This window comes from Crassostrea angulata, chromosome 10, assembly GCF_025612915.1.
Source record: "Crassostrea angulata isolate pt1a10 chromosome 10, ASM2561291v2, whole genome shotgun sequence".
In the NCBI taxonomy this organism is placed as follows: Eukaryota; Metazoa; Mollusca; class Bivalvia; order Ostreida; family Ostreidae; genus Magallana; species Magallana angulata.
In genome coordinates, this window is record NC_069120.1 from 38644321 (window position 1) to 38672305 (window position 27985).

The window sequence follows — 27985 nt, forward strand, 5'->3', positions numbered from 1 at the left end:
GAAGTATAAAGCTTCAGAATTTGTATGAACTTGCTGGTGAGTTCTCTTGTCCTAGAGGGGGGTCGAAAATCAATTACACTGCAGGCATTCTATGCATGGCCAAGGACTCCTAAATTACACGGAGTACGTCAGAATTATTGATGAAATGATTTCAAAACGAGATGGAAATCAGATTTATTTTTACTTGTAGAACAACGAAAGAATTTCATAAAATAAACTTTCTGGATAAAGCGGTCAGCAGATCAATGAAAATGTCTAAAGATTGGGTTTTTTGTTTAGCTAACTAGGATGTTTTCATTCATAACTTCATAAGAGCTGGGACCAGCAAGCATGGGTTTTTATTGTATGTATATATTGGAAAGTTTAATTTTTATGAATCAAATGAACTGAACGATGGAACAAGGTTTAAGATAGAAGCACCAGGGGGCATTAAAACAGAATTGAAGGTTTTCAATAAAGCTTAACGATAATAAAGTTTTTCCTGTGCAATCTGATTTTCTTTGAATAGGACAAATTCAATATAATTCAAAGAAGATTTGCGTCGGGTGAGCGTTTAGTGAAACGTACTACGTGCGAGGGAATAAAAACGTTTTCCCCGTTTAAAAGCTCAATGTTGCATTAGAATTTTGTAAGAAATAATTACGTGTTATCAATAAATCTAAAATTTGAAAATTATCGTTTCAAAAATAGCAACACTGCATGGAAACTTTTAAATAAAATTACCATTAATTTTGATAGTTTGATAATTGCGAAGCCGCCTAGGAGAATTATAAAAAATGCATCGGAAGAAAGATATTTTTGAGAATTTCATTGATAAAAATGAATGATATCTGTACTTGAGTCGCTTTATGAGTGAGGTGGTCTGATGTAATATTTATGACCACCTCATCACTTGGTTTATAATGGGGGGATTGCTTACGTTCGCCTTGCAATCGGGAGGTTTCCCATGACTCAAATAGTTGCACGAATTCTGACAGTTCAAATAGTTCGTTTCACTTTTCCAAGATCTCTGGTAGTTGTCTTATTTTCTAAGAATTCGACACATCTGAGAGTCACTTTCCCTAAAACCAAAAAAAAAAAAAAAAAACCCTAACGTTTTAGATCTGTCTAAAAGCCCGAGAGCTAAAACCACAAAAAATTATTGCAGTTTAGTATAGATGGAATTTGCTACGCCTATTTTAAAAGCATATTTTGAATAAAACCCCTGAGTTTACTAGAATTTTTAAAGGGGAAACTATAGAAATTTATTTAAAAAGCATGTGTTAACTCTCTCTTAGCATTGCCACATTTCTCATGTTGGTCCATTTGATATCCGATGCCATTAATAACGCTTAACTTTTTATCTATAATACCGCAGATTGAACTTCACAAATTAATAAACCAATTTTTATGAAGAAAAAAAATTAAAACCATTTAGCATTAAGTACTTGATCGCTAACAAACTGCAAAATCCGAACAGTTCGTGTTGTCTGGCTATATCTACTTAAAATAGTTCCACTGGTAGTTTTTTTTTTCTCCACATTTCCTGATTAAATTATGATATGTTTCAACACATGCTTTCGCCGGCGCTGCTTTTTGACCGCACGTGTATAACATATGCCACGAGCTGAGGCCTCACTACTGCAAGACTTTCTGTGTGTTCCTGAGCATGTTAGGGGTCACGGGCCGCCTCTGGGTGCTCAATCCTCGGATACTCTTGACTCTGTTGCTGAAAATAAGATAAAGTTCCTCCCCATTAAAGCAAAAAATAACCAGCAGAACTGGGTGAGGTTGATAATCTGTGGTCATCATCATCTTTTGGGATTCTTTTTTATCTAAGTGGGGTATGAAATTCTGCAGCTTAATTAGTTAATAAAAATATTCACCAAGTGCCGTGCCTCTAATTAAGTAAACCGAGGTCGTTAGATAAAGATGTACAACAAAAAAGGGAGAAGGTCATTATGTGAGGTGTTTGATAGCATGTACCTGTCAAGTTTTTATCTGTGCATTCACGATCTGAGGGCCCTGCATTCTTCTGTCTTTGAGAATTCGCATCTGTTGAAGAAATTCCGGGGTTTTTTTATTCAACGCTTCCGTCGCAAATATGAAAAGTGTTTTTCTTGTTCATAAAGTGAGAGCAGATATATATGTCAAAGCTTGTAAATTTTTATCTTTTTCGGTACGTATTCAGAAGAAAAAATGCTGACCCCCAAAGTGTACTTGCAAATTCTATCAATGCAATCTTTTTTCGTATATTTTAGGAAACCTCCCAAAAAAATTATCTATACAGTCAATTAGAAGACCCAAATGACATTTCATCTCATCACGATGTTTGAGCAGTGCAATCCCCGAAAGGCAATATCAAATATTCGTCAATTACCATAAGCCATCCATTCATTGTTTTATAACGTTTGAGGCGCTGATCACGTGGCCCATCTAGCTTGACGTCATTCTATGGCGTAGTTTTTATTGTGTACCAAAAGGACAGAGTTTTTACGGATGGTCGCCTTTTTCATGTACTCAGGCGTTTGATGTACATGATAAAGCCGTGAATATCATAATGCATTCGGATATAAGTTGTTTTTAGTATAAACAAAAAGGTCGAGTTTTGCCAAAGGGTCTTCTTCATCGTCATGTATCGAGATCAACGTAGGTGACCATGGCAGTTCTAGGGCCCCAAAATGATCGGGATGAAAAAATAAATATTTTTCCTAAATACTGATACACGAAAGATTTTTTTTCTATTACAAAACACACGAAATGCTAATAACAGTGGACAATGAAAACGTTGCGCGTCCTAATAACCTTTTTTTGTTTGAATAGAACAAATTTATCATTCAACAAGCGATCCAAAAATTTCGTCTCGAATCCAGACAGCTGCTATCGAAAGGAGAGATTGACAAGAGCACAATATCAATAAGTCGGAATGATTAACGATCATTGATTCCAACGAACTTTGGTGTATCGGCAAAATGAGGCTATATATTAGTATTTAACCATTGACGAGTGAAATTGTTTGAATTATCTTATAAAAAACTTTTTTTTTCATTCAGTGGTTAAGTCATTTTTATAAATATAGATATTGAATATGACAGAATATCAGTTTAAAAGTCGATGCCCTGATTTTATACAAAAGGGGATTATTTTTATCATGACGGAAAAGTTAGGTCCCTGTTTAAAAATAGGTCGAGTTTTTCTTCTTTCTTCACCCATTTTATTTTTCCCCAGCCCTTTAATAATTCACATAGTCATCGTGTTGAATACGCTTCCCACCCTGCTACAAAGCAGATGACTATGATATTACTTGCTCGCGGTTTAACATCCACCCTTCCATTTCTTTGACAAACAACCAACGCCCCAGAGAGGTTGAGAGCACAAAATCCAGGTATAACAGGGCGAATTTCACAAAATCGTGTTCAGTGTAACCATTAAATACACAAGGTGCAATCGCAATTTATTGCCGACAAATTCCTACCTTATTGTTAAAGAAAAAAAAAATTAGACCCTCGTTTGAATGTTATTGAGGGGGTGATTCTTGGCAAATTTAAACTAATATAAATGATTGCGCGGTCCTCAGTCTTCTTTGGTGGATTGTGAAGTGAAAACGCCTTTTCCCAATTTCGTGATATCCGATTTTCTCGAAAAAAAATTTCGCCATGTTACAAAACACTATACATCATTTTGGCGCGACCACGGAGTTAATTCGCATCTACTCTTGATCTATCGCGGGAACACAGGAATCAAGTTTGATTTAATCTCACGTACACAATTGACTGATTGATAAAAATTGAACGCAGGATATTTTTAGCGGCCAGTTTTCTTAAATGATTTGCCTGATCGATGCTTTTCCAGTCATTTTCGCTTAGGCTTATAGAATATTCATTCCTTAATCGCTTTTCTACATGCATCACTTTTTTCCCTCTTTCTTTCCCTTTTCTTCACCTCTTGGATAAGTGCCTCAGATAGTGGGATTGCCATGAAGGGAGAAAAAAGAACACAGTTTCGTTCTTATTCATCACACGGTCATTATGCAAGACCTTGTATAGAATCACGCACTAATTAAGGGTGATTAGGTATAGGATTTTCTTGAACCTTAGAAGAAGAAAAATTACCGATAAAATGAGTACATAAAAGGGTAATATTGAGACCAAATAAGAGTTGGATAAAACCTAATCTTTTAAATATTCAGTCCTTTTCCAATTGATATTTTATATATAAATGTATATTTTTTGCAAAGTCATTACGATACGAATACATAGTTTAACTACGGCGACACAAAAAGTTAAAACCCTGTAATAAAAATACGACAAAGTAATTATCATGTCTGCACCCAGTGCGTAAAACGGATGCAGTTCCTCCTCTTTTTCAGTTTAATATTACAAATCTAGAGTTTCTTATGCATAGACACTTCTTTTCTGTAATTTATGTAATAGAAGATCTACATTTCTAAAGTTATTGATAATTTGAAATTTAGAATCCATGTCACTCAATAAATACAGTGATTTTCTATTCAATTGCAACCTCTAAGGTCGAATCAGGCAATACACAGATGTTCGATAAATCAACATTTTTAAACAAACAGAAATTTATATGGTAACGCCATGTTTGTTTGTAAACAAAAAGGTTTTTCCTGGGAAGAAAGACATTTTTGTGTCATTGTTTTCTCTGGTATTTTCTTAGTTTCTAACATATTAAAGATTTAGACATAGTTCAGACAAAAAATAATGCTAAAGTTCTTTTTATCGGTGGTACGTGAAGATATTTGTGGGGTTTGAGGAATTAGACTAGAGCCGCTATCCTCCCTGTGGACTATTTGAACAAGCAGACGACCAAATATTGATGCGTTGTCGCAGTTACCAATAATGTTGTTCAAGCAAAGCTGGCGTGATGATGGCTTTGTTGAAATATTTTCAGAATAGCAGAATAGAAATAATTAATTGCATTTAAATTTTTCATATATATTGGGTTTTTTCCTTTGAAAGTTTTTCTTTGGTGTTTAACAATAAGCTTTTGGAAAATTCAAGCCATATCAATTAAATTTTTTAAAGTTTTAAAGGTTTTATTTTCATTTTATTTTCAAATATCTATAATATCTAGATTGTAATTTTAAATGTGTGAGAGAGAGAGAGAGAGAGAGAGAGAGAGAGAGAGAGAGAGAGAGAGAGAGAGAGGTGTTTCAGTCTGCATCAAGTGCCACTGATACCTGCAAACTTCCAGACGTTAACCCCTTAAGAACCCTCCTCTGCTCCAATTTACAGGTGGTTCGAAATATTAGGGGGGAAAAGTTTGAAGATAATGCAGAGCGCGACGAGGCTGAGTGAGAGATACACCATTCAGTGGATTAGCGAGCGCAAAGCCAGTGCGGGAACTTCTTGTAAAACTGAATATAGTAAAAGTCACATATAAAAAGAGCGAAGCTTGTATCGCCCCGTAAACAACGGTAACAAAACAAATATTGGATTTATATTATATAAAAACAAACAACCGGTGGTGCGAGCGAATAAAAACCTGATTAGTCACATATATTAGTCCACTGCGCTAATTTAGCGAGCCGAGAAAGCAAGAAAAAGCTCGAAAGAATTGACTGACGTCTATTAATTTGGATAATTAGTTTAAACAAAAAAGGCGGACCAACGGAAAATACGTCACAGACTGAGGGGGTTTTCCCCAGGTAAAATAGACCTGTCTCGCTGTAAGGAGGTCAGATTGTAAACAGTACATTGAGTGAGCATGGACGATATACATAGAGAAGTTTTATAGTGAAACGAACTATGAAGTTATACAAAATTCGATTCATTGTCTTAGGACTATTACTACGTGTTTTCTTCGTGTGGTGCCAAACTTGTGGAACTAAATTCACGGACCCAGCCTCTAGCGCTTACTTAGCCGAGGCGGTGGTGGAAGGGAAAGTGACCAAAACCATGCCCCCGAACGATGAGGGGAGGTATAATGTGACCCTAGCGATCCGGAGGGTGAGGAAAGGTGCCCGTTTATTACCGGGTGGCAAGAAAACCAAAATATTAACGATTGGAGAATTCGGGGAGAAAGATATTGATAGTGAATGTGTGACAAGTATTACAAAATCAAACCAAAAATATTTCTTTTTTCTGAAAAAAGTGACGGTTGAGAATAGTACTTTTTATAGAATTTCAGCATTTCCTGTATCAGTGTCAAAACAGTCGGGACGGTTAATCAGAAAGGCAGCTTGTAAGACATGCGGTAAGTTTGTTGACCTTCCAGATTTTAACACGCGTAAATTTTTATTTAAAGCAGATGTCGACAGGTAGAAATGTACACCTTGCATGAATGTATGTGTGTGTGTGTAATTTAAAGTGATGTTTTCAGTTATTCAAAGCGTGAAGATTTATACAGTATACACGGCAGAAATATCGTCTGTGCCAATATGAACAGAAAAAAAATCAGATATGGAGACGTTTGAACATGTACATTCTATGATGTTCAAGTTCAGTGATTTACATTACAATTTTAAGTACATATCTACCTAGATTTATATGCTGTTGTGCAATATTTCATCCCATAGAATTTGTCCAGGTGAAATTCATGGTTTTAACTGTTAATCTTGGCCACTGTCAAGCCCATTACTATTAGCTTTAAGGTGTGCCATTAATCTTTGAAGAAAAAAAGGGGTCCCAGAAGATTAAGGATATTTTTCAGAACGAGATAAGAGATTTGAGATTTCGTTTCTCTAGGATATTTGAATTTTTACATTTTTAAGAGCTAAAGACAGATGGTATATCGACAAGATGTAGGCAATCTCCGAGAGAACCACATGCTGGTGGTAAGAGTGCGTAGAACTTGTTAAATCCTGCAGGCCCCTATCTGCAAAGTAAATACACCAATCTCTGCAAAAACCAGTTCCCTAATTTTACCTCGTCCGGTTAAAGAGAAAAAAAAATCACCGAGCAATAAAATCAGTCTCCCATTTCTCTCTCTCTTGAAACCATTGTTTTTAATGAGTAGTTCGTGATTAATTTGTAATCCCCACTGCAGATGGTATGTCTGAAAGTTTACAGCTATCATTTTGCATGTGCATCTGTAGATAATCGCTGTTGATAAAGAGTTTCGGAATCTCAACATCTTCGAGTTGGCTTCAAAAAGGGGAGTCGTTTACGATGGATTGTTACAAATCAAAAGGTGAAAACCCAAATCATGGGGGACATTAATCTTTGTTTGCCGGCCGACTACATGTCTTGTTTTACATGTTAACATCTACCTGCGCGGCTTGAGACATCATTTTCTAGGGGGGGTCATGGTTTCTGACAAGGGTAACATGCTCTCTAGGGAAATACATATACATTCCCCCTCACCAACACCAAACGCGTGGAATGGCATCTCTTTTCTCTGTAACAGAGGTCATGCAACTATTTCATTAAATCCTGCATACCTGTATTTCCTAAATGACTAATGGTCAATAAACCCCGATTGATAAAATTTTCAAAGACAAGATTTTATTAGATGAAGTGTGGGTGGAGATTTTTTCTTTTTGCGACTGTCAAAATCCAGACCTCGAAATTTTCACCTGCAGAAGTTAATTACAATACAAGCAATGCATTCGCAGGGCAGGGTCGCATGAATGGAATAGACATTTGTAAATCTGTCACATTCCTTTGGACAGCGCTTTCACGCCCACGCCAAACTGAAGTCCTTTTAATCGATATAGACTTTCCAGCTCACTTTGATTGTTGACAAACTGAATTCAAACAAGGTTTTCTCTAAGACACTTCGCCACCACGCCAGTAAATTCTTCATATCCCCATGTCCTGAATGGTCAGTGATACCGCTTATAAGTCCTCTATTGTGTAATCAAGGTGTTAAATCACCCCCACCTCCCAATCACCGACCACTTCAATACTGGTAGGGCGATTGTAAACACAGATCTAGTTGTCCTTAAGTTGTAAAAGTGATTACGAAATGTTATTTCAGGGACATTCTTGTAAAATTATTGAGAAGTTAGTTCATGGCTTTGGTATGTGAAGTTTGTGAAGTTTATCTGCTTAGCTGTTGACAATGTTTATATAACGACAAACTTCTATTGCATGCATTAATATGTTAATTCCATCCAATCTACATCATTAACACCTGAGAAAGAATTTTATGAACTAAGCACCGTCCATAAGTGTTCCTGAGTTGAAAACCTCAAAGGCGGAAACGGATTTCAATGAATCAATGAATAAACTTTTTTAAAAATGATTTACCTTTTTAATTTTGTAAGTGTGTTTGGTGGGCTTGTAACAATGGAAATTCATAAGCGAATCGCCGAGGACTTTTAAACGTTTATGCAACTGGGATGAAGAATCCAATATTCTTTTGTGAAATGATATCAATGAAATGCTTTGGTTTAGATAATAGTCCTGCTTCCTCCTGACAGTTCATTTCTGTGTATGATATATTGATGTAAATACTAAACTGCCGATGTAGATACTTCATTAACATTTATCGATTTTTGACAAGGCAAACCGATTACTAGTCTTTTCGTATTTTCTGTCTCATTTTAGCACCGCCATGGAATGGTGAGAAAAAAAGTCAAAACTATCATTTACCCCTTTCCATGTAAATTGTACATTGTTTATATAACCTTACACGAAAAAGACATAAACTCCATAACGTCTGACTCTCGCTCAAACGAAAATAATTACAAGGATATTTTATAGTGCGGTTAGTAGATATACGAAGCAGATGGCCGTGTAATAAACAAATCGATTCTTGTTTACTTTGAGCCGAGGCAAAAGTCAACTCAAAGTAAGAAGTTCTCTGAAAAGCATCACATGGATTCAGAAGTAAATGTTTACCATTAACATTCTAAACTTTATTGTTTAGCCTCGATGAAATAACATATCATTTTTGTCTTGCATAACTTTGAAATTGGTTAAAGCCAAAGGCTATCATTAAGAAATGAATATTAAAGTTGAAAAATATTAGTTATATCATGCTTTTGCTTATAGCGCGTCGAAAAACATTCTTGATAAGGGCTTTTCGGATTAAAATACTAGCCATTGTATCGTCTGAGAAGATTTTTTCCCTGACTTTGTTGAGAAATTTTTTGATATCATTAGAGCTAGAATCTTTAATGACTTGACGTAGATCGAGGATTTTCAAACTTTTCAGGAAAAAAAACCCACAACAAATAAGCTGTTTGTCTACTAGAATTTTACTATCAAAAATCTAGCGATGAAAATTGAAAATTTGCACTCAGAAAACTGCAAAACACCAGTGAAGTTTTATGCTTCGCATCTTTTGAAGACGATTAAACGCACATCAGCGCTCTCAAAATTCATAGCCATGCAAAAGCAGGTATCATTACGGAGCAATTTCATTTCAAGCACTTTCAATTTATTTTTTAATTTAGCGGCCTTGAAAAGGGATATTTAATTCATCAAACAAAGGATTGTTTATAAATTAACCCAGTAAAGCTTAATGAAAGTAATTAAGTCAGTTAGTTTTTCTTTTCATCAAGTCTGTCTTGGTTCATCCGCAGTTTTAACCAAATCAGTTTCAGTAGATAGGCTTACTGTAGGTTGGGGCCGCTTGTGCATGGAAAAAAAAGACAGTGATCGAAACCGTCTAATTTACACGAATCAAAGAAGCACTTAGCATGATTTTGGGCGATCTCATTATTAATGAAATAATTGATTTAAGATCGGGAAAACTACAGGCCTGCGCCCGTGGAAATGGCTTGGTTTTCATTACCCTGTAAATTTAAAAACGATCTGGTTTTTGTCAAATCTGCCAAGTCTGCGGTAATTAATTTTAAAGCATCTTGTTTCAGTAAATCTTCTTTTTCAATTTGATTTTGCATTTCATTTTTTGAAGAACGAAAAACAAATCGTGGTTAAAGAGGCAACAATTTTAACGAATACATGAAGAAATGTATTTTTTTTTAAAACATAAAATGGATTAAGTATATATAGACATAACCATGATTGATTAATTCGTGTAAATGATATATAGTACAGAAAGGCTATTTACTTTCTTTTTTATTACTTTATCGACATCTGTTATGAGGAACAAATTAGCTAAATGGCAGTACTTACTTCGAGGTCTTTCACAATTTTCACCTCTTTTTCTTTCATTTACTGGTAACATAGCATTGTTGCTCGGCTAAAGGACAACAAGCACAAAAAGTTATTGTGTATCGAATGTCCAAAGTGTGAACATTTCTACAAATCGTAATACTATTTTGTTCCTTGGCCTGCTGCATGCTTAAATCTTTTGATTTGTGATAGAACCATTTAAAATGACAACAGGTAAGAAGAAATCAAAGAATTTAAGTGATTGGAAAATCTATAATTTTCTTTATCATAACTAAATCAAAATATGTCTTCAGTTTTGATCAAAAGTACCAACAAAAGGGATTGTTTCTAAAAATAAAACTGTCTATACTTTAGCCTATTAACAAATACTTATAACAACTGATTGTTTTAAAAAAGAACATAAAAATTCTTGCTTCTTTTATTTTTTATTTTTTCTCCAATTTGAGATAAGGCATTGCTTGAAGTACCCGTTCAGAGGCAAGTGCTTTTGGAAGGAAAGGGCGGGTAGGGTGGAAAAAGTTAGACATAATTATAACGTTTTACCTCATTATGACGAGACGAGCTATAGTAGATCTGTTAGCATAACTTTTTAAAGGATTACAGCCATGATTGTTTTCTCTACAAATACCCACTTTTATCAATATTTGGACCAAGGTAACAATTCTAATTACTGATTTAGGCCTGCTTTAATAATGTTATTATTTCATAGGTAAAAACTAATGCTGTTGGCTATTTGTCTGAGGTATGTGGTTCTCTTAAATAACTCGGGTGTTTGCTTGAGAGGTGATGTTATAGTCTGTGGTCCACTATTTTAATTCATTTACATTTATTGTTTGTCTTGATTTAAATTTTCTTCATTTGAAGTGTTGAAATCATTTCACCTACTACAAAGTGTTCTGTTTTAATAAGAACTTTACGTTATATCCCCCTGTGTGGAATGGATGATCTCAATTACTTCTGAGTGATATTTCTGGGACAGAAAGTACAATTGTTTCAGCATCATGGATTTAGATATCACACTTCAATTTTGTGAAAAATATGTGAAACCCATTAATTTGTATATTTTTTCTTTATAAAATTTTGCCCTTGTCAACCTTTTGACCACTCCCCCACCCATGTCTCATTAATACAGAAAACACGTGAAATATACAAACTTGATACTAAATAAAGCCGTAATTCTAAAGATGTTCCCTTCTTGAATATTCTTCTGGAGTCCAAATCTCTTGATCGTATGGTTGTTTACGAGAGATTAATAAGGATATGACACAGGGTTATTTCAATGGTTTTACTGGACGAAGGGCAGGATGAACTTGGCTTGCAAAGCATAGAAGAGGATTTACTATTATAGCCGGCAAACGTAATACCTGCAGATTTGGCGGCTAGTTAAATCGGAATTTTGAAATAAAATGACGACTACTTGTTATAATCTTGTTCTTGGCTTATATTCTCGGTTCACAATACCTCTGTCTGCGTCCAAAGCAAAAATATTTACCTAATCTATTTTCTAGTCATTACCCCAACATAAAGAAACTAAAGGACGGGGCTTTGGTTCCTGCATTTAGAGTTGGACTCTCGACTGTGTTGCATCTAGCTGCACTCTTAGTAAAGGTTTTTTTTCGACGTTGCTGCATTTTGCTGCAAAGAAACCTTGTTGGTTCTTTACTTTACACTCTTCATATCTAGTAATTCGGTATAATGGGGGAACTAAAGAAGAGAAAAAATGCGGCGTCTAAAAAGTGGATTAAAAAGAAGCGTACTACATTAAGAGGTATGGACGATGTGATTTATAGTAACGCTTTAGATTATTCTTCGCCTGAAACCGGTCTGTTCTACATAATAAAAACTAAAATAAGAGAGTTAATTATGTAAGGCCAACCTATTCATCTCGTTGATTTCTAAGCATAATTTTTTTAACTATATTTGTCACCATGAGCACAGTTGTCATTGTTTTAAACGGTCATTAGAGATGTTTTTAAGCGACGACATAATTTATCATCTGAAATAAAGTTGCAGGCCTACTCCTCAGAAAAATGCATTCGAGCTATTAATAATTTGAATTAAAGGATTTCCTTTTTTCACCTTTGAATTGCTCTTAATAGAATGTTCACCATCCTTTAAATATAAAATGTCATTGGTCGTGTGCAGATGTTTGAAATTTTATCTCCCATCATTTAGAATAGAATAACTTGACATTGCTGACTGAAGACAGTGTTTAAACAAACACATTGCTTTAGTATAGGTACACACCCCCGCGAGGAAAGCTGGCTTGTGTTTTTTATGTCTTTCTGTAATTTTTTTTTATCCAGCGTTACCTTTCTCAGTTACCGGTTTTCAAGTTCTTATAAAAGCGGACAGACAAGACGAGTGGGAGGGAATAATCTATAAAATATGGTGTACATATGTTAATTTAATCCCTTTTTAAACAGCGCGTGGCATTTTTGTACTACAATTGTCCTTTTGAGTATCTATCGATGTATAATGTATTTTTAACATAGGTCCCAATTATCCCCAATATTAAAAGCTCATGTCAAGACGGAAGAAGTGTTTTGTATCCTAATGAATTGAAATAGCGCAACGATAAATCTCATTGCATCGGAAAAACCGGGTTCATATTCTAATGTTCGTAAAAGCCATTTTATTGGGATATGAAAAAATTAGATATAAATAAATCGATTAGAACAATCTGAAACCTGAATGGTCCACACAAAAGCTTGTGCTATTCATGTAGGAGGGTTTTTTTCTCTCTCTCTCCCAACTGTTAGCGGGGGGTCGTGGCATTTTAAGATCGTCAATAATCATAATGCTCCACATATTGTCCCTGAATTAATACACTCGAGAAAGCAGAACGTTGACATTTTTATGTTGAGGAAATATCGCTCAGCGAGTCAAATTGAATCAGCAGATCATCAAATTTCATTCTCGAATTGCTATCATAATATTTTTTCAATTTTGTTGGATATTTTATTCTATTCATCAGTCATTCACTCTACACAGGGTGTATATTTCAGTTAGAGGGGCGAAATCTTGAGCCATCAGTTTATCGAAGGAAGAGATTTTTTTTTTTAAATATTGTAAGTAAACGCTGGTGGTTAGAGGGGTTGAAGTATTGTAATTCACTTATATAAAGGGAAGACGCATACTTGTGGTGAGGAATTGAGTAAAAATGATAACATATAAATCAAGGTGTTGTTATTAATCACAGACCAGGTGTTAAATGCTTTGTTCTATGGCAGTTTTTTGTTGTTGTAAACTTCATTCATAAAATGAAATCTGACAAGACTCTGCAAGCATTTAACCTAATCAGGTGCAGTGTCTAATCTTATATTGCTCTTTTATATAAACCCTAAGGGTTTAAATATAAAACTGTCATGCAATTCAACGCCAATTTGAATAAAGATTATTTTTTTTAATGAACTTTTTCAGTAACAAATTTGCAAAACGATTCTGCTTATTAGCAGAATAACACCTGTTTCAATTCCAGACCAATTTGTTCAACTTTTTTATATGTGTCTCTCTCCCTCGCATTCGTTCGCTCACCTCTCTTAGTTACGTCAACAGCCGCTAATTGACAAGGAAGAAATGATGAATTAATATCGTGTTTATTACTACAGAATTTGGTTATCTGTTTTATGTGCATCACTGTCATTTGCTTAATCAAGACGTAATTTCTGCGCAGACTTCTTAAAGGTGTTATCGGTAGCGGATGTACGGTTACGATGCCAAAAGTTATTTTTAAAAAATATGTGAACTCCTTAGGCCTTACTTGTGATAAACTTCTTAAAATTTCTTTCCTTCGTTTTCAGGTAAAAAACCGGAATTGAAGAAAATTAAGGCAAAAAATGTAAGTGTTGGCAAAAAGTTGCAGTTGCGATGTCGTGTTCGATCTGCAAGACCAGATCCATCTATTACGTGGACCAAAGACGGAGTTCCAATTTCCGGAAAAACAAAGGGTGTTCAAATAAGGAAGAAAAAGTATGAACATATTTAACGAGAGAATGAGAGAAAGAGAGTAAAGAAAGAAAAATAAAAAGAAAAGTAGCTTTGAAATAGAAGTTTGATTCAAATTCAAAAAATAGTAATAAATGTTCATTATATAATTATAATTATTAATATACTTTGGGGTTTTTGTTTTTCAGGAAGTATTCACAGTTACGAATAAACAAAGCATCCAGCGAAGACGCTGGAGTTTATACATGTATAGCGACCAATGTTGTCGGGACAACCGAGAAATCTGTGAAAATTAAAGGTAAGACCAGTTTTCATTAACAGTCAAAAGCACCGAACACAATAAACAAAGGGGGCTTTTTTTTCGCTAAATGCACTCCGTTAACTTCTTAATTCGTTAAAACACTTGTTTTACTTTCTTTAATTTTTTTATTTCTAAACCCCGTTGAGAAGTATTTTTACAGTACAGGGGATTGGGATCTTATTTGGTGTCACGAAAACTAAGCTATTACTTTCCAAAGAGGTTTACTCACAATGTCGTCAGTGATTAAGGTTTCAGAATGAAAATTTGAAGAAAAAAAGAACATAAACAGGAAAGAAAGGAGAGTGTATAAGATGACTGAGCCAAGGAGGGCCATTAAGTGGGGCACACTTCTTAAATATCAATGGCTGTTGGGGGAGAAGCGTTGAGAATGAACCATCAGATTATTATCTCGTTCACAATACTAAGTGTATTGCACTGCTAGGTGTGATCCAGTATTCCAATTGTTGTCCAACGATCTAGACCTTCCCGCAAGTGAAGAAATAACTGTCGTGTTTGACCGGAGATTACAAGTACTTATAGGGGTCAGGGAGGGCGCGGGGCTCACACCGTGTTTGTCAATGGGTTTTCCGGACGGACGAAAGAACTTTGCAGCTTGTTGACCAAAGTTACTATCGTTGGTTATAAACAAACATAAGATTAAAGCGGGCATTTTATTTCTTGTGGTGGTGTATTCTTGAATGTAAATCTATTTTAAAATATTTAAATATATTTTAGGCAAACTTGACTCTTCGTATCCGACTTCGATCAATGACTTGCAAAAAAGTGTCTCTCCGTTCGACAATCTTATCTCAGATATTGAAAAGGGTTAAAAATTCGATCTTTTGTAAAACTAGAGTACCCTACGATTGTTAACGGTTCAATCAAAGTCTTGTTATATAATGAGGTGCCATAAAAACTTTAAAAGCGTCACCGTTTGTCTGCGTTTTGGACTGTTTAGCACGACTTGCTATAATGCAACGCGTTGACCGCTTTGCTCTTCGTATGTTTCCCACCCGGGAAAGATTAAGCAATTATGAATTAACTATATAAAGCTTTAATCCTTGACTAACGGATTTTAGGCTTACCGCAAGGATAGGTTCCAGGTTTCGCTGTGGGGTTTCTGTAATACAAGCCTGTTTAAAATTCAAATTAAATTCAAAAACATACAAGTGCATTCCTAAGTGGGTTTTTTTTTTAAGAATTCTTTTCAAAGTTGTTCTAAATTTAGTTGTTTCAGTAAACATTCTACCTTTAAAATTTTTAGAAACAGCGCCCGAATGAATAGGATAGAGAGATTCTATATCTTATAGAATATTACACATGATATCAAATATATGCAAGAAAAATCACATCTGATTTTGGGACAATCACAGAGAGTGACATATAGACTTTTAAGTCTTGCGGGCCGCACTTTGTATATATCCGGTTGTAGAAAAAACGGTTACGACCTTGCAGATTATTTGGGTAAACTTTGGGCAGGGCACTCAACATGTAGAAATTATAAGTGCAAAAATGCAGTCGCCAAGTGTATGAACAACAGGGAAAAATGACAAGTCATTTCCGAAATCAGCGGAAGGCATGCATGCATAGACACAATTTCAGTTTTTGTTTTTAAAAGCAAAACAAAAGAAACGTATCCCCAGCAGAGAAATTTAGAAATCTCTGTAGATTTGAATATGTATCAAATGACCATTTAAATTTTACAATATACGACTTGGGGGTTCACACGCTTTGTTTCAATATACACTGTTAGGCGATAATATCTTAGCAATTCATCCCTCCAAACAGAAACGTTTGTGTGATTGATGCAGTGGATATCTACTCTAAAATGAAAAAAAATGAAGTAATTAGCTTATCAGTTAGTTAGGCCGACTTAAGAGCGATAATGGAACCTTCAGCATTATTTGTTTCTTCCCCGGTGAAGGATCCCTCCGAACAAGATGGACTCGTTAATGACAATCGCACATTTCAACAACACCTCTGAAAAAGTAATTTCGTAGTAATTTCTGCACTCAGAAACCCATAAATCAAAGCTTTACCCGATACCAGGCGAATCAACCGCAATCTCTTGTAACTTCGGTGACCCCTTGTGCTTGTGTTCAACTCCCAGTAAAATACCTGCTGACTTAAAACAATGACTGCCCACTCAGGTGAAGCAACCTGTGGCCCTAGACGTTATCAGCTATCAACACGACTAAGTGTATAGACCAAATAATGTATTTTAGAGAACACTGTCCCCATGAAATACCGGCGTCCTTCACAGTCTCGTGGCCCAGTGTAAGCCACCCACTACAGAAGACAAATAGGAGCCACCCCCAGCCCATAATCCATAGACTCCTAACGCGCGGTATAGTCCAGGATATGTCTTCTCTTGAGGATCGTATTTCTGTTCGTGTTTATTTTACTTGACACAGCATGACAACACCGAATATTTTCACTATAATAGATATAAAATACCTGGAATATTTTAGGAAGATCTTCTTTCAATTTTTTACATATACAACTCAAATAATATAGAGAGACTAAGTACACTACACGTAATAAATGAAAAAAAAAATTCAGAGGTTACAGCTAAAGTTAGTGGTAGATAAGATGTCTCAATTAAAGTAATCTTTCACGGAAGTTTGCTATGCTTTAATGCATCCAACAAATACAGGGGTCTTATCGTCAGGTCTTACAAAATATTGGATTCAAGAAGCCTCATTAAATTTTGCAATATGGTCTCTCCGTCGGATCTGGCATCCTGTTATATTTTGACTGAACTGGAAGTTTGACAAAAATTGAAGATATTTTTTTTTCTATAGAATTATCTGATGGTCTGAATTTTGGTGTGCTTTTTTTTTTTAATTTGAAGACCTATACACCTGCTAATCCGATACCACTAGGCTCTTCTGACAAAAATGTTGAAGGAGGAAGTCGTAACAACAGGGATTCCGTTGCAAGTGATAAAGTATCCAAATTTTAATTGGACTTTAATTGTCGTTAAAATAGTTTTAACTCTTGCAAGTTCATTCTTTGACAGCATGATATTCCGAAATTCCTCAAAATTTGTTGTTGAAAATTCCCCGAAACCGAGTTTATTGAGTTTGAAGTGTCAAAAATGGCTGGCGAAAGAATTTGGTCAAAGAATTTTTTCATACGCTGATCGCCCAGTTTCTCTTTGGCAACATATATTATACCCTCAGACACGCAAAATTGGCTTAAATGATAATAAACGGTAATTTTCAGATAGGTTTTATCTCTCTCTCCACCTTAAAATCAAAGTATTTTATATGATTAGCTAGATTATCAAGATTAATGGCAATGAACCAATTCAAATACAAGCTCTAAAAACTGCATAGGCCGACAGCATAAAGATAGAGAGATTCCTAGCCATTTTTTTTTATCTTAATGTTTTCGAAGGGCCAAAAATATAAGTCAAAATATTAAGCAGGGTATAAGTTTTTATAGAGACATTAATAATATTTTAAAGCCCTTTCAGTAGATAGATTACGTTGTGGATATTGTCGAATTTTTAATTATTTTGCAATATATCAAAAGTCAACTCATTGTTTGAAGTTTCTGTGAAGAAGATTATCCCCTCTCTCTCCCAGCTGTTGAGTAAGGCATACCCATGGATCCCATGGTTCTTATGCTATAATGACCTGGTTATATGAAAATGACTCGAATAGAATTCAGGAAAAATTTTAATCTTGTATGTTTAGGATGGCACTTTAAACACAAATTAACTATGCACTTTACGGCATTTACACTTCGATCTTTCCAATGGATGTGCAAGTGATCGATTATTGATCGTTGATTTAGTCTCACTTTCATTCATTCATTCATTTACCTCTCTGTTACTGAGTGAATGGGATTAGTCCGAATGAGAAAAACAAAATGACATTTTGATATTCATTTGAAGATTTTATGAATTAATGTGGCTTATGGATAAATGTTTAAATAGCCCATACGTCAGAATAGGACAACAAGATTTGGCTTATAATAAGAGTCTATGCAAAATCCCTCTTGTTGTGTATATATATACACCAATATTTGTGAACTATGGCTGATAAAGCGAAGGCTACTCGAATTGACCATGTTAGGAATAATAGGACGAGATGTCATTTTGAGATCAGGAGAATTAAGCCAGGTATGAGTCGTGATTTATTTTTCTTTCGCTTAAACAAACAGCTCTGCGGAAACAATAAAAACAGCTGTTTTAACCACAGAGACGGACCAAAGTTCTGTTCTGGATTTACGTGATCCAAAGTATGTGTTATGTAAGAGGACGCACGACAGGAAATGGACGGATTTGGACTGCCGGCGGATCCAACTTCTTGTTGTCGAGTTTAACCCCCCCCCCCTTTCCCCAAACCGGCCGCCTATGAATTTAATTGACCCACCCCATCCCTACACCCAGGGCGAAGGGAGATTAACAAATGTGTCTAGTATGCATCTTAAGTCTTAAAATGCTTGAACGATATGCCGTACAATCAAACGTCTGGATTACATCATTAACTGAATCAGTCGACCACTGACTGCGGTCTTAAATCTTCATTTGAACCGACTACAATTATAACAGCCTAACTGTACCATGTTTTGATGATTTCATTTTATTCTCTTTTATTTCTTTGTAGTGATAAACAAGCCTCAAAGTACAGGAAGACCAAGGAGTAAGTAATTTTAGTTGTTTGTTGCTGTTGTTGTTATTGCAGTTGTTGCTATTGGAGCTATTGTACCCAGAACAACATTAGGCTTTTATGACAAATTTTATTTTTATTCCACCGATACAAAAATGCAAACATGAACTGTAGAGGAAACTTCCAGTGTCCTTTTATATCATTTGCATCCATGATGACCATCTTTTGTACATTTTGAGGGTTATACCAATTTATACACTCCGCACAGAGTTTGTAGCTTCTCTGCAAAGGGATTCGTAGCGTTGGCAAAATTTTCAACCCGGAAGGTTTTAAGATAAGGCCTCAAAAATAAAAGCGTCTATCCGTAGAGTAAGAGAGTGGCTACGCACAGAGCCAGATTAACAAGCCGGAGGTAACTGGAGTTTCTTAATTTTGCACCCACCTGTTATGATGGAAAAACCGTTGTAAACAGTGGAGCAATATCTCATCTTCGATTAATGCTTGCTACCAAATCGTTTTAATGTTAGGAAACATCAAAGCGTTGATTTTGTAAAACCCCGATGCATAATGTGAAACCTTGCTGATAAGTCAAATCTCTTTTTTTTTTATTTGAGGCTAAAATCCATAGCAACTTTTGATCAGTATTTAGGATTATATCTTTCAAGAATTGTTTAGTTTGGCTAGAGTAACGTCTAAAGAGTTTTTTTTTCACTCTTCTTGGCTTGATCTTTATTCAATGCTTTTAAAAGCGACGATTTTTAAATTTACGAAAAAAACATGTACTTAACGAAAGAGCGAAAGAAAAAAGATAAAATTTGTAAAAATTTGAAACTATCATGAAATCAAAGTCTAAAATCAAATAGATATGAAAACCGGTGAAATGTCGATAAAACTTTGTTTTTTAGGGTCAAAAAACTTGTCTAATATCCATTTGAATAACACGTGTTGGTTGTGCTGTTTGACAGAGCATTTCAACGTATTGCATAATTGCACCTACATCCGCAGACGAATCGAGCACCTGCGACCGTCACACTTACTTCTAGCCTAGACCTGTGTCAAAACCCTATCAAAATGAAGCTGGTGCTTTGCTCTTTTTTTTTTTTTTTTGCTGAATCAGTGCATTATCTGCCGATTGTCTCTGGATCCTGGCGCGAACGTATCCTCCCTTTTTACCCCCACCCTAATTATTTAATATATGTTAGGGGAAGATAAGATTAACTTCAATCTTTTCAGCATTGATATGGATATTTTTTTTTCCGACGAGCTCGGCTGATATTTTTTAAATATATATACTTTTGAAAGGATGTATGCCAGACTCGAAATAAAAAAAAAAAAGGCAAACTAGGGGGTCCTCTTGGTACGCAGTAGTTTATTAGTGTACATATTTGTTAAAATCAGATAGATTGACATTTGATAAAAAAAAGTACTTGAAATTTGTTTCAAAAGAAAAATTCTTTTAACGTCCATGAAGTGGTAACGTTTTGTTACGCATGACGGAGAAATCCTATTGAACTGAGGTAAAATATCGGTAAAATAAAAAAAAATTAAAAAAAAACCAAGTGTCATCTTCAAAGATCACTTCATTTACTATGCAACTGTGACAGTGAAATGAGAAGATAGAACGTAAATTGGAAAGGAAAATTCCCATTGATCTTCATTGATAGGATTCTTGTCAGGTCTCGGAAAAAAACCCCACTCCGGCCTATCCTTGGTATGTCAAAAACCCCTACGACCCACAAAGTGACAGCGATATGATGGGCCATCAAATATTAATATAGAATATTAGTTATGTGTCTAGTAAACATGCTTATCTGCCTTGTATCTATCTACTTTTACAAGGACACCCATTCGGGCTAAAAAAAAAAAAGCTCTCACATTTGACGCTTTTGTTGTTGTTTGTTTCCTTTTTTTGCAGTTCTGAGAATTTTTAAGGGATTAGGAATTTTTCGTTTCTTTCACATTACTTGGAAATCTAATTTTTAACTTGTATAATGCCACTGTGTATTCTCCAATCCTTGAAATTTTCTCCAGAGGTGAAATTGTAAACCTAGTGTAAGGTCGTTTAGAATTGCATTCCACTGCTCCAACGTAAATAGATAACTGTAAAAGATAAACATTAGTTGCATTTGACATGAATGAAAATCAGTTTAAAGGGCTTAAGGACAGGTATTTGGATGAAATATTTGTTTAATGCCTTTATCAAAGGTGAAATTACATATCTCTGTTTTCTCTATCTCAACAGCCACACCAGCACCCAGACATATTCCATGCAAACCGGAGGACCAAGGCTATTGCTTAAATGGCGGAGTGTGCCGCATCATCAAAGACCTCGATATCAAATCATGCGCGTGAGTTTTCATTTTTGACTTACTTAAATTCTTTAAATTAATTTTTCAAAAAGTGTTTAAAAATATATTTTTGAATTTACGAAAGAAAAGAAAAATGCATTATTTACAAGACACGAACTTTCAAGGAATGGATTAAAAGAGTGGAATAAAGATTAATATTGATAATATATTAGATCAGTTATGTTTGAATTTCGTTGAACAACCTGTTTATCTCCCTTGGAAATCAAGAACATCACAGAGGAGGCATTCCAGAGAGTTTTCAGCCTTTGTGATGCAGTTGTTTGCCTACCAGCCCCGTTTCTTTACAAGCTAGACAGATAACATGTTATCGCATTATCCTCTGCTAACCCCCGCCACACAGTTATGACGACATTTTTTATATGTATCCCAGCTCCACACATTAACAGTGTGTTATACCAAAGAATCTGCTAAGGAAGATGAATTTCAGGTCGTTATCTTCACCCAGGAGATAAAATATTAAAAGATGGGCAAATATCTCACTGAAGTCTTGATCTTGAAAAATCTTCATTTCAGAAAAGATATTTGCGGCATCATTTTTTCCCCCCAGTTTATCTTAATATCTTCATCATGAACACTGTATATTCTCCCGAGTTTTCTGCAGAGACTTAATTATGGCACCTTTTGAGAAAATATCAAGATAATCTTCCCCATTGGCTGAATTACTAGTATCTGGAATGACATTTTTATTTTGTCTCAATCAGATAATTATTATTTCGTTTGCTCCATAAGAGTTTCAGGTCGGCTTTTCAGAAAACTCGGGGGTAAACATATTACAACAATAATTTTACCTATACCAATCCAATTCTACATGTACCTGTATATATAGTTATTTCAGGACACAACGAACTTGCAACACGATTACCATTTTTAATATCACACGCATTGGATAGTTCAATGTTTAACTATATATGAAGTATGTTATGGTGATGTACATGATATATTATATGAATTAGCTCTTGGTTTATGATGTTAAATGGTGATGGTGTTTCTTATGATAGCTGCAGACGCAATTTTACCGGAACTCGATGCGCCATACCCAACCCAAACATCCGGGAATTTTCAGATGGTATGGTATCCGACGTTTTTCCGCCATTCATTCAAGCACCTTGTATAGATTACCAGCATCGCATGTCGTGTTCATTTTGAGTTTATTCTGATTTTTCCCCCGCAAATTATTTTTTTTTCATGTATAAAAAATGGCAAATTTCAATTGAAACTGGATTTGTAAATGAACATAATTGAATTTATCTAAAGACAATAGAATAACATCATAAAAAAAAAACAATGCACATTGCATGATTTTCGTTTTCACAATTGAAGGCATGCTAGAATTTAGAATCATTTTCGTTAAATATCGTCAAAACAGTTTTTCACAAAAGCATGTAGTATAGAGTGTAGAAACTCATACCATGATAATAGATTCTATAGAAGGGGAAAATAACAAAATAATCTCGATCATGGGATGCCATGCTTGGTTTTAATCTATATAACACCTTGATTGTTTGGATAGGTGGGACGAAGGTTGCCGTCGAACTAGCATCAGATTGTTCATGTACCTATAACTGCACAGTGTATAAACAGCATCTATATCCTAGTGTTCTGCAACAATTTCCCATTGCATAGATAATGATTGCACTAGAAAACAGAGCATAATATAAATAGGAATTTCAATGTAACCGCTTTATTTAATGAAAAAGAAAGCCGGTCAGTCAAAAAACATTATCAATAGAGTTTCATCAGCTCATTAAGAGTAACACTGTTTCATTAACTTACTAATTTGCAGTCATTAGTCTAGGGAATGAATTGTTGCAAAACATTGCTTGAAATCCATTGCTTCCTAATTTTTTTTTTTTGCCTTGCACACCACCTTGGCTGGTACCCCATCCCCCCAATTTTGCTATCAATATTTATATATACTGTTTACCAAGATCTTTTTTTGTGAAAACTTATATCTCTTTACTGGTTCCCTCTCTGTAGGTGTCCGGAAACGTTAACAGGATTACGATGCCAATTCCCGAATCCTTTCGCTAAAAAAATTTCCACAGGTATATACAACTCATGTTTTGGCATGTCTGCAGTTTATTTGAGGAAAGTGGTTTGGAAAGACTTGAAAAAGATATTCTATCAAACAAATCATTTCAAAATTATTTATTACCTTCTAAACAATCTCTCCAAACCACAATGCCCTCAACTCAACCAAAAATAATGTTAAAGTAAATTGAAGTTTAATCACATTCATTCAATTGTAGTAATAAGTCTCCTTTTTGAGAAATACAGAACTTAACAGTTCGACAATCTGATAAAAGACCCCCCCCCCTCCAAAAAAAATAATAATTTCTTTACCTATACCACCTACCCATACTTCTCAAGAACCTGATCCTCTTTTCCAAATTCGATTTCAAATTCCCGGTTCTTTATTCACTTTGAATCCCGAACCCGATTCACAATTTTCACTGTACACCTGTTTCTCAAGTGCTCTCAACCTTCGAACACCCCCTTATTCGGTGTACGGTGCTTTTGATATTGGTGTTTAAATATTGTATTTCAATGTTATTTATCTATTGTGAGAGTTAAAGGTTGAAAGTGCTTAAAAATGGTGAATGATGCAACACAATTTATTGTTGTTCTCACGCATTGGCAGTTCGAATTTCATGATATATATTGTTTCTTCGTAAATATATCGTGATTAATCCCAGAATCATTTGTTGTGAAAATGCACTTGTATTCAAAGAACATATTAAAAACAAACTTTTGGTGGAGTTTAAAGAGAAGTTTCTTATTAAACGTATTTTTAAAAAAAATCAAGGATTGATTTTTTTTTATATTTCATATAAACTTATGTACATTAGTTACATGTATTCTCATTAAAATCTACAGTTATCCTATGTTTAGTTCTTTGCCAGAAAATTTCAGAATATAACGCTAAACTTATATTTTCACCTTTTTTCTATCAAGTTCTCATTTCATGTAGATGTGAAAAAAACCAACGTATATTAATCAAGACAAGTTTCGCATTTTATGCTAGATCAACCATACGAAGTGCTGCTTTACAATACAAAGCTTAATCATATATTAGCCTAGATGAACATTTTTTTTTCACCATTAAAATGGTCAAATAATAAGATAACAAACTAAAATTAGTATGTACAATTGTAGAACAAATTATTTTTGCAATTACCGTAGTCATGTATTTTATTGATACAAAAAAAAAGAAGACAAAAAGCAAATTAAAAAAATCCTGTAAAGTAAATCATTTCACGAAGAGAGAATTTGCGTAGATTTTCGTACCAAAATGTATAATTCTAGAACAAGAAGTTTCCAATATCTGATTTTTCTAGAGAACGGACATATGGCTATGTTTGCAAAGTGATTGAGAGGCAGGAAACTCTATTCTCTTAAACAAGGCTAATATCGTTTTCTCTGTAGAAATAAAAAGATAGAAAATTATCTGCAAATATTCTTAACGCCCGGACCCATAAAGCTGTAAAGCCTGTATTTCTGCATTGGTCGGAGACAAGAATATTCCAAACCTTTTAGCGCTAATCTTTATGACAATCTTTTTATTTGGAAACGATAATTTCTGTAAATGTTGTGTAAACTTTGCTACAGAAAGTAGATTTTTTATTGGTTTATTGTGTTTATTTATAGCACCTGGGAAAACCCCTGATCCTGAGCGGGATCGAACCCTGACCATTATTGGCATTGTTATTGGAATTTTGATATTTGTTTGTTTTTGCATCGCATCCTATTTCCTTGCAAAGTAAGTCGTTAAACTTTATTATTTGTGTTCATTACCTGTACTGCAAATTCAACTCGCTGTGAAGAAATTACACTGTTAACGAATGTAAATTATGCATTTGCGTGCAGTTTTGCTAGTCTATGTGGAAAATACTAAAGTAATATTTCTTGGTTACTTTTTAAAAGGAATAGACGCATGGCATACTTGAAAAAACGAGATGCTAAAAAGAAGCAATTAAACGGCACAACCACAACTTCAGTCTATAACACAGTAGATCCACAACAAAATGGACGAAAGCTACAACGGCAGAACACAGTTAATATGGTAAGAATTAGGAATTTAGAAATTCTCACTACATTGAAATCATTCCATATTTTGAACTGTCTTTTTCCTATAAATGTATTTCATATCATATTTTTTAATTGTTCTTTTTTTAAGGAAACACAGACGGATGACGGATGTCTATACCCGCCATATCCAAACGCAAATCCCGGCTGGCCGAACTCGTACCTGAATCCGCTGGACAATGACTTTCTAAGGAACCCTCCATCAAACAGAAATTCTCGTACTCGACTTTCTGGTGTCTCTACAGAACGAGAGAGGCCCACCTCCCAGCCAGACACCTCCTTGTCGTCCCCCAAACCTCTATACAACAGGAGTCCGTCCGATCCAACGAAGCCATTCAATGCAGCCGACAATCGAGTCTGCGACATACCGAGGTTGCGAGTATCGGACGACTCCGTTGGAAGCGATGGCGAGGAAGTTGCAGACGACAGCACTTCTCTGAGGATAAGTGAAGACGACGAACGTACTCCGTTTGTACGGAAAACTTTTTCCGAGTCAGGGCGTTTCGAACCGGGTGGAAATTCTATAAATAACGATGATGAATCTGTGTCTCAGAGTTCTTGTGCAGACGACGAGGAACTGAGGCGGATATACTGTGCAGACGACAATGGACGGTACGGGAGAAGGTGTTCAGAAACTCTCTCTTGGAATGAAAGAGGTTCTCCAGAGCAACCCGTTCAACAAAACTGTTTCAATATAGAAGATCCCAATTATCTTTATTCAAACAATTGTACACTTCCGGTTACCTATGACAATATCTACAATCTTAACGACAGTCAATTTCTTGATGACAAACCTCCCACGCCCGTTTAGTTTGCTGGATGTTGTAGATGATTGAGTTGTGTTCTCGCGAGATCTCTCAGATCTTGTTTCTTGCCTCCGTGAAATCTTGCTGGCGGGCTTTTTCGGAGTTGGCCAAGTTGGCTAAAGGAAACCGCGCTCCTCTCATACTTTTAAAGCTTGAGAATAAATGACGAGTATTATTGAAAAGTTGAAGATAAGTCAGTCAAACTCGAGGAAATTGGATGCCTTTTTTTCTTTTTCGTTGTTCTTGTATTTTTTTTAACATTCTTGTTTCATATGCAACTATAAAAATGAAAAACCCAAAATTTCAATTCAGTGCCACTGTTATTTGTGATACACTTGTCACGTGATAACACGTGTATGTTTCGTATGTCTCTGCATCATTCCAATCCTGGTGATTAAATGTCTCAAGATGTATGTTAGTAGTATATACATCCCAGTGATATTTTTATATTATTATCTGAAGCTTTTGAATAATACTTGGGTTTTTTTGGACGGTTATATTGTAAATATGCCTGTTATCTGTTACATTTTTGTCCCATAACTTTTATCTTTTAATATATTGTTGCTCTCCATGTTTTCAGTGTACGAGATAGATGTGGAAGTGTTTTTCCTTAAAAATAAACATTTTTAGTCAATTTGATAAGGCATTTAATGTATATGTCAAACTTTTTGAAACCAATATATAACGTACATTCCTTGTTACTTGATCATCTGTATATACATTCATGTCTTGCTATTTATTGTTGTTGAAAACTGTAGAAAAGTCGAAAAAAAAATCAATCTTTTTTTTTATATCGAACAAAATCTTTCATGATTTTAGAAGAAACAGTACTTCGTAATCTTGAAAAACTTTTTCTGAGGTCGTTCACAAAATTTGAACAAGTTTGCCATAAGAATCACTGCCAATACCATGAACAATTTATATTTACATTGACTGATATTACGCATTTAATAATATTTTCCCTTTTTTAACACTTTTCATGTTTTCCTAGAAAAATAGATAGAAGAAATTGAATTTAACTTCTATTTCATAGTATAAAAACACCTAATTACACTGTTGTGAATAAACCGCCGATTTTCGAGCATTTTTGAAAAATATTGTATGAATGAAGAGAATGAAAGAGATGAGAATATCTTATGTTTGTTTGTTTGTTTTAGTTTTAGTTATTTAATTCTTATTGTACTGTTTTCTTTATAAGAGAGAGGAGTGATACTGATTCCTTTTTATCTTTCCAAGTATTTTCATTTATATATCTTATTTTGAACGTTTGCATTTGACGATCAACTGGTAGTTAGTTATAACATTAGCCATTGAAAAGAAGACTACAATTTTACTTCAACTTACTAAAAGAAATCCAACACTGTTTTTAATAATATAAGACAAAGCGGGGCTCCTAACGTTTGTAAGATTTGTCGAGAAGTTTAATGCAAAATGCAAACACGATATTCAACGTCTGAATGTTCTGTTCTTAATTTTTATGTTTTTTTATTAAAGATATCGAAATAATGTGATTTTGTCAATTTGGCACCGAAAACATACGACAGAAAATATCTAACAGTTCCAAAGCTACGCGGTTCACCTGACCGAATTTTTACCCCCTTTTTCAAATACGAACTTTAATCTTATAAAAGCATCCTGTTACGTTATGCCCCAATAATTGATATTTTATGACGAGTATTATTCTGTTTATTATATTTTTCCTTGTGGTGCTAGTATGCGAGTTGTTAAAGTGTTGTTATTTATTCATGTGTATGTTTAGCAATTGTAAATTAGATGTAAAGTATTTTTATAAATAAAATTTTTAAAATCTTATATGGAGAAC

The 27985-nt window shown here is 34.8% G+C and overlaps 1 protein-coding gene across 3 annotated transcripts; it reads left to right on the top strand.

Moving 5' to 3' along the window:
• Positions 1 to 5530: 5530 nt before the first annotated feature.
• On the top strand, positions 5531 to 27975 carry LOC128166262 (uncharacterized). 3 transcript variants are annotated; one of them, XM_052831316.1, is made up of 9 exons: positions 5531 to 6198; positions 13835 to 14003; positions 14168 to 14277; positions 18900 to 18935; positions 21145 to 21250; positions 22270 to 22337; positions 24920 to 25031; positions 25196 to 25334; positions 25449 to 27975. In XM_052831316.1, the coding sequence occupies exons 1-9, from the start codon at positions 5751 to 5753 to the stop codon at positions 26166 to 26168; spliced, it is 1908 nt and encodes a 635-aa protein (XP_052687276.1). In that variant the 5' UTR covers positions 5531 to 5750; the 3' UTR covers positions 26169 to 27975. The 3 variants fall into 3 exon arrangements, with proteins under 3 accessions (XP_052687276.1, XP_052687275.1, XP_052687277.1); XM_052831315.1 differs by lacking the exon at positions 22270 to 22337 and adding an exon at positions 23249 to 23316; XM_052831317.1 differs by lacking the exons at positions 5531 to 6198; positions 22270 to 22337 and adding exons at positions 11623 to 11799; positions 23249 to 23316.
• Positions 27976 to 27985: the final 10 nt, after the last annotated feature.